This window comes from Anabrus simplex, chromosome 1, assembly GCF_040414725.1.
Source record: "Anabrus simplex isolate iqAnaSimp1 chromosome 1, ASM4041472v1, whole genome shotgun sequence".
NCBI classification, from domain to species: Eukaryota; Metazoa; Arthropoda; class Insecta; order Orthoptera; family Tettigoniidae; genus Anabrus; species Anabrus simplex.
In genome coordinates, this window is record NC_090265.1 from 127941518 (window position 1) to 127956507 (window position 14990).

Below are 14990 nucleotides of genomic sequence, written 5' to 3' on the forward strand. Positions count from 1 at the left end.
CTCCTTCATGCGTTCGCTGGCCTGCTTCCGTTGTTCATCTGTCCAGGCTCTTCCGGTCTTCCTAGTTCTTCCTGAGGCTTGAACACCTTCCAAATTCTTCAGTGTGTTCCTAAACGTATTCCTTTCTAACAGCTGGTCTTCCAAGATGCTTAACCTTTCCATATCCTTCTTCGTTTCCTTAATCCATGCTGTAGTGGTCTTTTTTCTCCAGAAGTAATCAAATATCTGTTTGGTAAGTCTGTTTGTGTTCATTCTGTATAGATGTCCAAGAAACGCCAGCCTCCTTTTCTTCACGGTTTCTGAGATTCTTTCCACCTTCTGGTAAACTTCTTTGTTACTCCAAAGTTTCCATCCGCTTTCAGTTTGGACAGCTCCCATAATTTTTCTGAGGATTCTTCTTTCCAGGACCTCTAGCTTCTCCAGCTTGTAGTTCATGGACAGGCATTCACTGGCATACAGGCATTCTGTTTTGACCACAGTGTTGTAATGTTTTAATTTGGAATTCCAAGATAAGCACTTCTTATTGTAGATGTTTTTGTCAAGCCATATGCTCTCTCCATTTTTGAGATCCGATCTTCCACTACAGCTTTTTCTAGTCCATTCTTCTGTATCGTCTCACCAAGGTACTTGAACTTCTTGACCCTTTCTATCCGTCCTATCTCTGTTTCCAAGAATTTTGGTCCATCTTTGATGTTCGTCATGAATTTGGTCTTTTCTGCTGAGATCCTCAGTCCTGTTTGGCTGGCGATTCTTTCCAAGAGGTTAATCTGGATGGTTGCGACCTCTGGACTTTCTGATAGTATAGCAAAGTCATCAGCAAAAGCCAAGCAGTTGACTTTAATCCCACCTGATTTTCTCCCTAGACAGATCGGGATTATCCCTTGATGTTCAAGTTCTGAGTTCCATATTCTCACTATCTTTTCTAGGACACAGTTGAATAGGAGTGGGGATAGTCCATCCCCTTGTCTCACGCCTGTCTTGATTTCAAATGATTGTGAGACATGCCCGAAGAATTTTACCTTGGAGGTTGTGCCTGTTCGGGTCTCTTTGATTATATTTGCCAGTTTGGTTTTGACTCCAAATTCCCTAATGATCTTATCTAAAGTTTCTCTGTCCACCGAATCGAAGGCTTTTTTGAAGTCTATAAATGACACCACAATTTTCTTACCACTCAACATTCTGTGGCGGAGTATTGACTTCGGGTTGAATATTTGTTCGAAACAGTGTGACTTTTTGATGGTAATAATAAATAAAATCATGAATAAAAATATATAAATAAAATTACTCAAAAACGTAATAAAAATTTTTTTTTTTGCTAGGGGCTTTACGTCGCACCGACACAGATAGGTCTTATGGCGACGACGTAATAAAATTAATAAGCATAATTAACCGAAATGTCCGTAGTATGGGCGCCAGAGTTCACCAGAATGGATCCCTCGAATTTAGATAAGAGCATGATAAACTTTATATCCCAGGGCGTGTACATAATGCTGCGTACTGGTACATCTGCTGCAGGCCTTACCTAACCTCCTGAAAACGACTAATTAGGTAGGAACTGCACCTAGGTTCATCAATAACACTGATTCTAAAATAGCTAACTGTATTCTTAACAAATTCCGTGCGTGAGCACCTCATCAACATACAACATTATACATATAATACACACATAAAATATTACTGGAAGACTCCATATTTACAACAGCAACAATAATAATAATGAAAACAGTGGGAAAACGAAAGCGAGAACTAAGCTGCCATTTGTAGATAGTCCGATGAACAATGTACATGTATGAAGATAAATACCCTTCACTGTCTCTATATCAATTCGACTTACCGATTCTCATAATCAGCAGTTATCACATCACACAGATACTGTACCTTGTACTACTGTGTTCACATATTTTAACACTTGTTGTAAAGATATATACACACGTCTGTCGATCCTCAACATATAAATTTATGGAAAGTCTGAGATAGCTTTCACCAACATATAATGCTAGGCCGCCACAAGTGCTACCATACTTAATGCGCAAGCACTCTCCACAATCAGTCACTTTCCACGAACATAACAAGACTACGCTCCACGAACGTTTGAAGTCCAGTCCATTGCAGCCGTGTCACTCCAGTACCGTGTATCAGCACCACTTCCTTCCCGTACAGTGCGTCAGTTGTAGTTGTAGTTATCTTCCTTCTCGTTCCTTTACAATCACCTCTACAATCACCCTTACAATGTCTCTTTACAATATTACTGGTTGCCGCCGTATGATCAACCTTTATAGACATCAACATCCCCCTCGTCTCAGATGATACGTCTGGATTGGTGCTTGCTAGCCAATCATGAGTAGACCTCTTCTTTCTCCCAAGTTATAAACAAACACTCGGGAGTTTTACATGAATCATCAAATTTCCCTGGTACAACAACAAGCTCATCTCATCAGGCTGGGATATATACATGACTAATGGAATTTCCTGACACAAGTACATCACAACACACACTGGGGTAGCCAGATGACTCATTCAAATTACCAGAGTTATTAAAGCAATGTTTTCCCACTCATGCAAAACAAATTACTCATACCTACATATGTGGATATCTTCCAGCTTACCAATATAAATGGCAAAATATATAAATGAAATACTAATAATAATAATAATAATAATAATAATAATAATAAATCGAATACTGACAATAATATCTCTAACTTCTACATATAATTCGGGGGTGTGATATATATACTATCACAACAGGAGCGGCCTTTCCTAAACCCTGCTTGGTATTCCCCTAGTTGTTGGTCCAGACTACCTTCTATTCTATTAAGAAGCAGTTTTGAGAGAATTTTATAGGCGATCAGGAGGAGGGACACCCCTCTATAGTTGTTGACATCCTGCTTGTCCCCTTTCTTATGCAGCGGATGGATAAGTGCTGTTTTCCATTCTTCTGAGATTGTCTCCTTCTCCCAGATTTCCTTGATGATTTGGTGAAGATCATCTAAGATTTCCGTTTCTGCCTATTTCAACATTTCTGCCGTTATTGAGTCCTCTCCACTTGCCCTGTTGTTTTTGAGGTTTTCAAGAGCTTCCTTGACTTCATCCTTTGTTGGTGGTTCGTCATCTTCTGAGTTCTCTGGTATGTCTGGAAATTCTAATTTAGAGGTTGGGGAAGGACAATTCAAGAGAGTGTGGAAGTATCTGGCTAATATCTCACAGTTTTCTTGGTTGTTCAGTCCGATTTTACCCTGTTCGTTTCTGAAGCTCAAACTTGGCGCTTGGTATCCTTTGAGTTTTCTCTTGAAGGTCTGATAAAAGTCTCTGGAATTGTTCTTGACAAAGTCGGTCTGGATCTCTTCCAGTTGAGCTCTTTCAAATGATCGTTTAGTCCTTCGAAATATCCTGAACGTTTCTTTCCTCTGTTGCCTGAATTGTTCCATTTGTTCCTTTCCTCTGGAGCATTTCCATTTTCTCCATTTCTCGGACCTTTCCCTGAGAGCTTCCTCGCACTCTTCATTCCACCATATTTCTCTTTTCCTCCTAGCCTGTCCGAGTGTTTTCTTTGCAGCTTCATTGATTCCTGTGCATAGTTCTTGCCAGTTTCCCTTTGTGCTGGTCCAGATTTCATCCCTGAAGTTTCTAATGATGTCCTCAGTGATGTTCATTTTGTTTGTGTTGTATCTGATTATTTTAGGTGGGTCTCTCTTTTGTCCTATTGGGAGAAAACGGATTTTAACTTTGGAGAGATAGTGGTCTGAATCGAATTCACCATTCCTAATCACTTTGACGTTCATCAACTCCTTTGAGTTTTTTCTTGTTATCGCTACGTCATCCAATTGGAATTCCCCTAGTTCGGGATTCGGAGATACCCATGTCTTTGATTTTCTCGGGAGTTTCTTGAAGTGTGTTGACATAAGTTTCAACTGAAAAGCTTTGCAGAGTCCAGTGAGCCTTTCCCCATTCTTGTTTGTCCTCTTATGTGCTGGATATTCCCCTACGATGTCTCCGTACTTTCGTTCCTTCCCAATCTGAGCTTGAAGTCTCCCAGCAGGATTTTTACATTGCTCTTGGGTATCAGGGTGATTTCAGTTTCCAGAAGATCCCAGAAGTCATCAACTTTCTGTGGGTTCTTCTTGTTGTCTTCGTTGATTGGGGCGTGACAGTTGATGAGAGTGTATCTCTTATTCTTGCATTTATTAGTTAGTAGAGACAATCTTTCACATTTTGATGTGAAGTCTGTGACAATGTTTACTATCTTCTTGTTTACGTAGAAGCAGGTTCCGAGCAGAGCCATGTTGGTGGTTGTTCTAATCACCGGCTTTCCTTTGAATATTCTGTATTGGTTGATGTCTATGATGTTTTCTTCCAGGAATCTTGTCTCTTGTACAGCTAGGATCTCGATTTGATTTTTTTCCAAAAGCTTTTCTAGTTCTTTTTGTTTTCCAACTCTGGTAAGTGAGTTGACGGTTATTGTTCCAGTGAAATAGTTCTTGAATTTGAGTTTGAAAGGTGATTCAAGATGCTCCGACTCGTCTTTCTCACAGATGTTGGGACTCCCCAGAATCCTAGGTCCCGTTGCATTGCATAGTGCAATGGTGGATTTCTCTGCCGAGCTGCCCCCTGGGGTAGTGCTTTCTTTCAGCGACATTTCCATCTTGCGAATGAATTTGTGATTTGTGAAGGAAGGAATTAGCTTCCAAAGTAAGATCAGATTGTTAGTCCGAAATGATTATTTTTTCGTGGTTTACTCCACTAGGTTCTTCTGCTCTCATTGCCGTTGGGAGTTAAGATTCCTCTTCCACCTTCGAGACCGTTGACCGAGCACCTTGCAGCCGCCCCTAACATGGGAGACAGACGCTGCTGATAAATAGTGTACTCATACAATTCCCTGAGTACTGGGCTGCCTCTTCCGCAATCTCCACCGTTCCGAAGTTCAACTTCTCCGCTGTAGATTCCGTTGAGGTCTTCACTCGTAACCCTGAGCTGGGACCCTTACCAGAAGATACACACCGGGTCAGTGTGCTCTGGGACTCGCATAGGCAGGGGCGCCACTCCCTGGGTAGGGCTGCCTCCGAAGAGGGTCCCTACCTGCTACCTTTACCATCATTATTATTATTATTATTATTATTATCATTATTATTATTATTATTATTATTATTATTATTATTATTAATCTTAATCTTATGGGTCACCACACATCACTGCTTGTTCATCATAATGTCTTTTAAATGAGATGATCAGTTTATTATTTTATTGCATAAGTTATTCAGACTGTTCACAGAGGACAAATTTATTGTACTTTTCAGATGATCCTATTTTCTTTATTAAATGAGGGAACACTTCAAAAAATTCAAGAACTCCGTACAAGTTTGCTGGAAATTTTACTTGGTTATCATGAAGGCTTTTAGAGTTATTACTTTCAAATGTCCGCCTCCATATCAGTTAACCCTATTAGTTACTGTCCTCGGGAGTTCAGGTTTGAATTCTGGTACTCCCAGAAATTCAAGAATGGCAGGAGAGCTGATATGTGGTTAAAATGTTACATGCAGCTCACCTCCATTGGAGGTGTGCCTGAAAAGAGGACGAGGATACAAGTTTACAATTTTTTAAATGAGGAACAGCCTTTCTGCAGATGTATTTGTACTTGGTACAGAAAAGATGTACTAAATGACCAATGTAAGACGATGGTGCCTGTTATTACCGTCCTTAAAGCGAACGAAGATTTCTATCCACCATTTATCTACACCTACAGGATCACCCAAGCTACTCCATAGATTTACTTATTCTGGTGTTACATACCTTATCAAGCATGAAAATTCATCACATAGTGTAATACGAGGTATGTTTTTTAAGTAAGTACTATTTTGATATAGAAAACGAAGTAATGCAATTTTTTAAACAATTCTTTTTTACATGTAAGCCTGTACCTTAAACTACTTCTCAGCGTAAGTTCCATGCATAGTAAGGCACTTGTCATATCATGAAACCAGTTTCTGAATTCCATCTTCATAGAAATCTGCCGTCTGATGTGCCAGCCACTGCAGCATGATCGTTTTTAGGTCATCATCGTCGTGGCACTGACCACCTAAATGCTTTTTCAAGTGCAGGAATAAGTGGTAGTCACTAGGCGCTAGGTCAGGACTGTACAGAAAATTATCAATTTGTTCCCAACCAAATGAAGCGATGGGGTCTCGGGTTCAGTGAGTCGTGTGAGCATGCCACACTGTTTGTTTTGAATTGCATGACTGAGTTTACCTAAGGTCTCACAATATGTTGTGGCATTTATGATGTTATCCCAGTCCAAAAAATCCACAAGCAACATACCCTGCTTATCCTAAAACACAGTGCACACGAGTTTGCGAGCTGAAATTGTTTGCTTGCACTTCATTTTCTCGGGTGATGTTGAGTGTCTCCATTCCATGGACTGCTATTTTGATTCCGGCATAACATAAGCCGCCTATGTTTCGTCGATGGTGATGATTTGGTTCTGGAACAAGAAAAGGCTGTTGATGCTGATGAAATGGGAGACCCAATTTTGAGATCAGAGTTTGATGGAGCTGTGAGAGACCTAAATAGGAACAAGGCACCTGGAATTGATGACATTCCCTCTGAATTACTGGCTGCCTTAGGAGAAACCAGCATGGCAAGGTTATTCCATCTAGTGTGTAAGATGTATGAGACAGGAGAACTGCCATGCGTTGCATACGGTAGCAGGATGTACCTGACCTGACTTGTAAATAATAATAATAATAACAATAATCTGTGGCTTCAGCTACTTGGTGAAGACCTTTGAACTTCACACCATTCCGATGATCATCCTTGATAATTGTCGTCTAACTGAAAACATAAGTTTAATTTTTGAAATTAGTGTTTTATGTGTTGTGAATGTTATGACAATGTTTTTAGAAAGACAGATACCGCTATACTTTGGTCAGACTGGCTGACACTCTGTGGTCACATTCCGCAGCCTAGCAATTAAGTGAGTTCCGAGCAGTATATTATGCAGTATTCTGGTATAATCTCTCTAACTTTTGATACTAAACAATTAGTGGCTTTTATACAGTGACAATAATGTCATGCGAGTTTGCTTGTTCGAGTGAAAAGTTCCAATTAATATTAAAACCAAAAGTGTAGCTGTTATTTTGATGTTTGTCAGTATATTCATTAATAATATTGCAAACCTGATATATTAAAGAATCATAAGTATAAATTATGTTGTTACCTTATATCTTTGAAATAACCTGTCTTTGTTCTTATTCCTGAAAATAAAATTATTTTAATAATTATAAGACATAATATCTAAACATGATTCTGTAAGTAATTCTTACTTATACATAAAATTTGCTCTTCACCTTGATATACGTGTAACTCAGGTTCAGCTGAATGTTAGGAGGTCGGTGTATGTTCTGTTGCACAAGGGGACGAAATATGCCACTTGGTTCTCGTAAAAGGATTAAGAAATTCAGAGAGAAGTTTACCTTCCGTAGACATAATGGGCTGAATATATGAATGTGGTATTCTAGATGTTGATTTCTCACCAACACTCATGTCTCTTTCACTGGTGTTAGTGTGCAGTCTCTGGAAATTTCATAATTAAATCCAGATTGGTAGTATTTGAGATGTCAGCTGATGAATAATTACAAATGATCTTGTCTGTGAATTCAGTACCAAATGCAGTCACAGAATTCTTATCCCTTCTTGCGTTTGAGCATGTTTAAGTTAAAGAAAGTGTGTAACTGTACAACTAACCATCTTGTGAACTGCCGTAAAATTCCAAATCCAGCTTTGAAATCTGTCAGTTGAAGTGCTGTAGCTTTCATGCATGCTTCTGCCTTATATTGATATCACGTGCAGGCATTAAAGTATCCCTTGCCTCTTGATATTTAGACCATGCATTCTCTGATATAATCTTCAATTTCTCATGTATTGTTCCTTGTTCATAATATCCCGGAGAACAAGTTAGATAGCTGCTGTCTTTGACCCTCCTGAAGTGATGCATGTTTGTTTCCAATGACCAGCCTTTGTTTTTGGCTTCAGTTACTGTCTTGACATAATTGAAAGGAACATTGTCTTTAGCTACCTCATCATTCAAAGGTTCAGAAACAGGCTTGACATTGATAGTTTCCTCAGAAGGCATTTGCAACAGTTCATCCTCCAGGATTTCGGTGATAGTGGGGTCTTCATGTTTCTTGTATGTTGTAGGTTGGGTATTCAGCCAGAAGGCTGGTTTGATCCTCCACAGCTCTGCTAACAACAGTCATAGATAGCCTAGGCATCACTGAGAAGGCATACTAGAGAAATGAGAAGTGAGGTAGTTTCCCATTGTTTTCCTCACCGAGCCAGAAGTTGCTATTACATATGTCTCCCAAGCTGACTGAAATGCATGCACCAAGCGACCCTGTGAGCAGTATTTTCATTCCATTCATAACAGGGACTGGCTGCATAAGGAATTACTAGCATCACTCTTACCTTGGTCACTTTCATATTGTCAAAGCCAAGAATGAGACTGAGGCAGGTCAACGAAAGTAACAAATTTATTCTAGCCCATACCAGAAGACATAGTGCACTGTAAACACTACATTTCACCAGCAAAGCCATCAGATTTCTGGATTAAATAGTGTTTGCAATATCTCTTTCCTCCTCCTGTACTTCATATGATGAAGACGGGGATTCAGTCTGGTGCAAAACCTTTAACACCTTATTTGCATCAATTCTTATTATGCATGAAAGCCTCCATAGCTCAGGTGACAGTGTGTCGGCCTCTCACCACTGGGTTTCGTGGTTCGTGAGATTTGTGCTGGATAAAACAGAGGCAGGACAGGTTTTCTCAGGTACCCTGGTTTTCTCTGTCATCATTCATTCCAGCAACACTCTCCAATATCATTTCATTTCATCTGTCAGTCATTAATCATTGCGGTGACAGGCTTCAGCAGTGGCACAGTTCCTATCCTCACTGCTAGATCGGGCTTCATTCATTCCATTCCTGACGCGGTCGAATGACTGGAAACAGGCTGTGGATTTTAATTTCTCTCATTGTGTAAGATACAAACACAAATGCACAATCTCAAGAATTCAATAATTAACCCATTGAGCCCTGCATATTTGTTGGATTGAAACTGCATTGGCGCTGGGATTATTTTGGAGGAAATATAGTGTCGCTTCATATCACGAGAAATTTCTTAGTTACAAGACCATTAAAGATTTAAATATACATGAACACAAAAGGCTTCCATACCACAAGCTGCGGAACAAGGAATACAGTAAAACACTTTATTTTTTTAGCATCACGGGACCGTAGGCCTACTCAGTCCGCTTGCTGAGCTGTAACCCAGTTTTCTCTTCGCACTTTCTCTTCGATTTCCACATCTATTTGTTATTCAGGAGCATTGCTCACACTAGTACTAATATTACTACTTTCACTGAAAAAATTACATTCTTAATCATCATTACTTCCTAAAAGGGCTTATATATCTGTAAATATCGGTTCTATACTGGCAGCCATCTTGTTTACAAGCGAATCTCAAAGGTAGAGATAGCCCACTTCAAACTAATATTACCAAGCACACTATCGATATATATTACCAAAGAGCATATAACATTGCAAAGAAAGAGTCCCTACACAAATCACAAATGCAACTCACTCTGCCATCTCTTGAGGAAAAGTAGAATTACGTAGTAAAATGAGACAACGGAAGAGTTCCGTGGTCCGGCGTTTGGTCCACCGAGACGAAGCACGGAACGGTTCCGTGGCTCGGGCCCAATGAGTTAAAGATCACAATATACACTCATAAACATAACCGGCTACTTTAAAGCCAGACAAAATAGTGTTCCAATGCACTGCCACAACAGTGTTGTGTTGTTTTCACCTTTTCATTCCCCGCCCAAAGGGCGGGGCTGGCCCCCTAGAGAGTGACGCTCTCGCACGGGCTGGGAGATGTGAAGAGAGCAGTGCGATGTGGCTGAATGAAGAGGATTGGTGAAGCGATATGAATATTTATTTAAAAGAGAAGATGGGAAGAAATGGACGTTTATACGGGAGTGCTTAAATGGAAGTTGCAGGGAAGGGTGAGGTGGTAAAGTGTGGAGGCGATATGATACAGTATAGTTGTGAGTTGTCGGAGATGTTTGAATGTTGGCGGCAGTGGGGAGGTGATATTAAATGGGGGAGATGGTGGACGGACGTTGTGGAGTGGTTGAAAAGGAGGATAATCAGGCCGGGTGCGGCGAGGGGATATCTAGATTGTCGAGGGGAACGAGAGGTTCGACGTTATGGAGACGACCGTGGATGGGGGCACTGGTGGCGATGAGATGGTCGACGGCTGTTGCAGTGGGTAGCTGTAGGCGCACTAAGTATGTTGGGCCCGTGGAGTTGAAGATCTGAAACGCCCTCTGGACTGGTATGGCGTGAAGGCGTAGCTGGCATTGGACTTCTGTGACAGAGATAAGTGAAGACTGTGTTGGTATCTGATGTTGATGGCAGTGATGCTGGTTGACGGGCGGCCAATGCTGATGTGGCTGGAGTTGACAGTGTTGTAGATGGTGGTTGTGCAGACGAAGAGACAGGTGGTGAACGGCGGGGCAGAAAGCGAGGAGGTGGTACACTGATCTGAGGAAAAGTTTGTGGCACGGAGAAAAATGTGGACGTAAGTGGTGTAGGATGGGACGACGTAATAGTCGTCATAGGGTGGGAGGAAAAGGTGAGGGCGGAAGTCGTCGTGGTGGTAGTGGTGGTGGTCATCATGGTTAAGCATGGTGGGGAGGCTGACATCCAACTAAGAGTCGGCCTATATGCTGATTAGGGTCGGCAGAAACTGTTACTAAAGACGTGAAGCCACCCGGCCGATCAAAAATCGCTGGAGGTGCTACTGCGAAGATCTGTCCACATACAGTGAGGTTTTGAGATAGTCCAAGCATAGGTTGGAGATGCCCAGTAATAACAGCGATATCGATAAAAAGATCCCTGTGCCACAACAGCATGCTACTGCACATACGGATTACATCTAACTGCTTATCTGTAGTGAACGAAACCTCTGTTTTAATAAAACAGGTTTAATGGGGTCTTTTTTCAGGTATTTTCTAAATTTATGTTGTGCTGAATTAGTTTCAACAGACTGAATAACCTCACAGTTATAATTTATTTGCAGAAGATGAGATAAATCCCTGCAAGGCACTTTGCGAATGTTCCTTGTGAGAGTTATTTTCTATGAATATTGTGTTGTGGTCTCTTATATTCTGATGTTCACCCTGTTTATCCTCACTAACTCTTGGTAATTCAATGTATTTCATTTTATTACTGTTGATGTTGGCTGCCTAATGTTAAACATTTTAATAATGATATATGTTAGTTAAGTGTTCCTGACATAGATTTGTTTTAATGAGCTTTGTATTATATGTTCTAGGCAAATAGACAAGATTCCAGTACATCTCCCATTAAAAATGTTGGTGGTGTGGATTTGGAAAGATTACGTAAGGAATTGACTGCAGCATTTCATAGTCAAGTGACTGAACTGCAATTGAAACACCAGGCAGATTTGGAACAAACTTCAGAGCGAATCAAGAATGAAACTGTCCGTTTCTTTGCTGAGCAGATTACACAGTTAAAGGCTAAGCATCGTATAGATCTTCAGCGTGTCCAACAGGTACATATGGAAACAGTAGCATCTCTGCGTAAAACAGTGGTTGAAGAGCATACAAAGTTTCAGCTTCTTACAGGGGAACTTCAGAAAATGCAACAATCTCTTGAAGAAGAACGCAACCAGGGACCATGGAAGATGAAGGCCGAGATGTTGTCACAGCAAGTGCTGGATGCAGAAAAGATCTCCGAGACTTACCGTTCGAAATATCGTGCAGCCAAAAAGACTGCTCTGAAGTATAAACAGTATGCAGAAGCCAAAGAAAAACATTTAAACAATGAATGGCAGCGTATTAATAAAGGTTTTCAGGAGGCATTAGAAAAAGTACAAAGCAGATTGGAATGTTTGTTGGAAAGTAAAGACTTTCTTAGTGATTCCAAAATGGTACAGTGTTCAGAACAGATCAAAGAGTTGCAAGACAACCTTGATATAAAATGAAATCTGATGTATCTATATTTTGTAATTTAAAAGCTTTTCACTCTGTCGAACACACAAGGTCACTATAAATATTACACTGTGGTCTCTTATATTCTGATGTTCACCCTGTTTATCCTCACTAACTTTTCAGACTGTTCCGTTTTTCAAGCTGAACTTTGGGCCATAAAGTCAGCACTCACTGGTGCATAGATAATGGCAAAAATGTAAAGATATACAGTGACTCACAAGCAGCACAAGTATAATTTAAACCTAATAGCTGCTGATATAAGATTCATAATCCAGAAGGGCCCCACGTGTGTTTATGCTGGGTTCGAGGACACACGGGGACAATTGGAAATGAGAAAGCAGACCTGTTAGCAAAAGAAGCTGCAAAATCTTCGATGGAAGTATCATACGATAAAGCTCCGATATGTTACCTGAAAAGGAAGCTTGGAAGTCACACATCATGCTTTTGTGGATCCTCTCAAACAGTGCAGCATTTACTTTTCAATTGTCCTGCTTTTGAAAGATCAACATATACCCTAGTATGTCACCTGAACTTTTGTGAAACTGAATTGAACAAACCTATATTTCATATATTTAAAAAACAATGTTGTTATAATAATTTTTTAACTTTCATCAACTGCATCTTTAATAAGCTTTGTATCATAGTGTTCAATATGTTGCAAATTGTATGTAATTGTTAAACTATAGTCCTAATATGCTTTTGCAAAATAGGGTTCCCTTCTATTTTCATTGGAAATTCAATAACATATCTAAAAAAAAAAATGGTATTGAATAAGGAATTCAAATATATACTATTAATTTATTCCTTGTTCAATAGCCTGTTTTCTTACAAGTATCTCAGTGTGATATTTATATTGAACTTGTGTGTTTGACATCTGAAAGACTTTTCTTAACTGAGTCAACAATGGAAAGTATGGCTTCCTTCTTAACAAAATATCTATATTTTGTACAATCTTATAGTATTATAATGATTATCTAAACTTTCAGGTTATTGATAGTTCTTGCCAAAACTAAATCCTGTGCAATCCAACAAGAAACCTCATTGAGTTTCTTTATATTTTCATATTGTGTTAAACAAGTCCAGAATTTCTCATTGTTGTTCATGTGATTCATCGTTTCAAACTAGTTTTTTTTGCCATTTCGTAAAACAAATGTAATTTACTCTTTCCTTCACTTACAAGAGAAAGGTGCATACCAGGGAATTGCCGATCTTATGTAAATTTTGTACACTTGTTACATGAGCCAAGAATAACACAATGGCCAAAATACTTCTTTCGTAAATTAACTCGTGTGACCTACAGAAAGCTTTAAAGTTAGTATGTTTGAATTAGCACGCTCGGCCACGCAGGCCGCTACTACTCCATACTCTGCCTGCAACTCACACTGCCCAACAACTGATTTGAGACCATGCTGGCATGCGCTTATAGTCATTGTATGGGACTAGTGATTGTTTGTATAATGGTAATCAACATAGGCAAAGTTATTTCTGCGTTGGAAGAAAAATATGGAACGTGATATTAAGCCTCACTTCGTTAGGTGTGGTTGGTGTCGAACTGCTTTGTGCTTTCAACATTTCTACCGCAAGCATCATTGTTGCAGAAGTTATAGGGAGTAACTTGCTTTCTTGTGTAATGTCCCTTGTTATACTGATTAACCTTTATTTTCACTATAACAGTCTTATTCTGTTTCCTTTATTGGCCCACAATCAATGCAGGAACGACTAATTAACAAGAACAGCTGCCTGTCTTCCCTCCCATCAATTGCCTCCTTGTGTAAACAAAGCGACATCACCTTCTTACAGAAGTCACAAGCCATTCACCTTTCACCATTCCCTCGGCTCTCCTTATCCTACAGCTCCGTCTGCAGAGGCAAAGGGTTGTGTCTTATACCTCCCATTGCGCAAACTAAGTCCTACAAACTAGGTTTCTTTGCTCATTTAGCGTGGCTTTGGAACGATCTACCCGCCAACATTAAATGTAGAAATGTAAATATAGTTAAATGTTATGTTAGGAAGCACATACAGTGAGAAAATGCATGTGAATATGTGGAAGAATGAACAAGGGAGTGAAAGGTTGTATAAATGAGAAGTATGTATATATTAGGCTATACTTTGTTACTTTACCTGTAAATAGTGTATATGACTGTTTTAGTTTAATTCAAAGGTCAGGAGACACTATGTGTAGGGTGATTGTCCTTTTTCCCTGGCCTTCCATAGATACTGTAAAGGTTTATGGTAAATAAATAATGAACGAATGAATGAAATGCTGGTAAATTATTTCTCTTAATGCCGCTACATCATTTTCACGGCGTGCTACGCAATTACTAACGGAATAGAAAAGGAGATCAGTGGCGTGTTCCCTCGACTAGTGAACACAGCACATGCTGCAGTCCTGGATAGCCAAGCATGCCAAATACGAACTTCAACGCTTTCTGTAGGTTGCACGAGTTAATTTCCTAAATAAATGTTTTAGCTGTTGTGTTATTCTGGCTTATTTAACATGTGTGCAAAATTTAGAACTGTGATTCCCTGGTTTGTGCCCTTCCCTTGTTAGTTCCCTCCCCTGTGTATTAACTCACATGGTAGAGCTTTGGTCTTCTCAGTCAAACACTTTCAAAAATATATTGAATGTCTTCCTTGGTAAATTATTCCAATCCCTAACTCCTCTTCTTATAAATGAATATTTGCACCAATTTGTCCTCTTGAATTCCAACTTTATCATCATATTTTGGTCTTTCCTTCTTTTACAAACACCCCTCATTAACACTTTTAGGCCCTGTTGCATTTTGTACCATTATTTCGGCTTTTGTATGGCCATAAGAAATTTTAAAGCAAATGTTATAGTCACTAAACACATTTTTCATCAGTTTCTTTGCACAAGTTCATATTGTTATAATTTTGTGTCTGGTGAAAGTTGAATGAAGTTT

At 39.6% G+C, this 14990-nt stretch overlaps 1 protein-coding gene across 1 annotated transcript in view; it reads left to right on the forward strand.

Moving 5' to 3' along the window:
- The window catches only part of LOC136884631 (centrosomal protein of 152 kDa), a 280450-nt gene extending 266237 nt beyond the window's left edge, over positions 1-14213 (forward strand). The window contains exon 14 of the mRNA XM_067156862.2: positions 11388-14213. Coding sequence (XP_067012963.2) covers positions 11388-12059 — 672 coding nt within the window. The 3' untranslated portion in view covers positions 12060-14213. The remainder of the gene's footprint in view (positions 1-11387) is intronic.
- Positions 14214-14990: the final 777 nt, after the last annotated feature.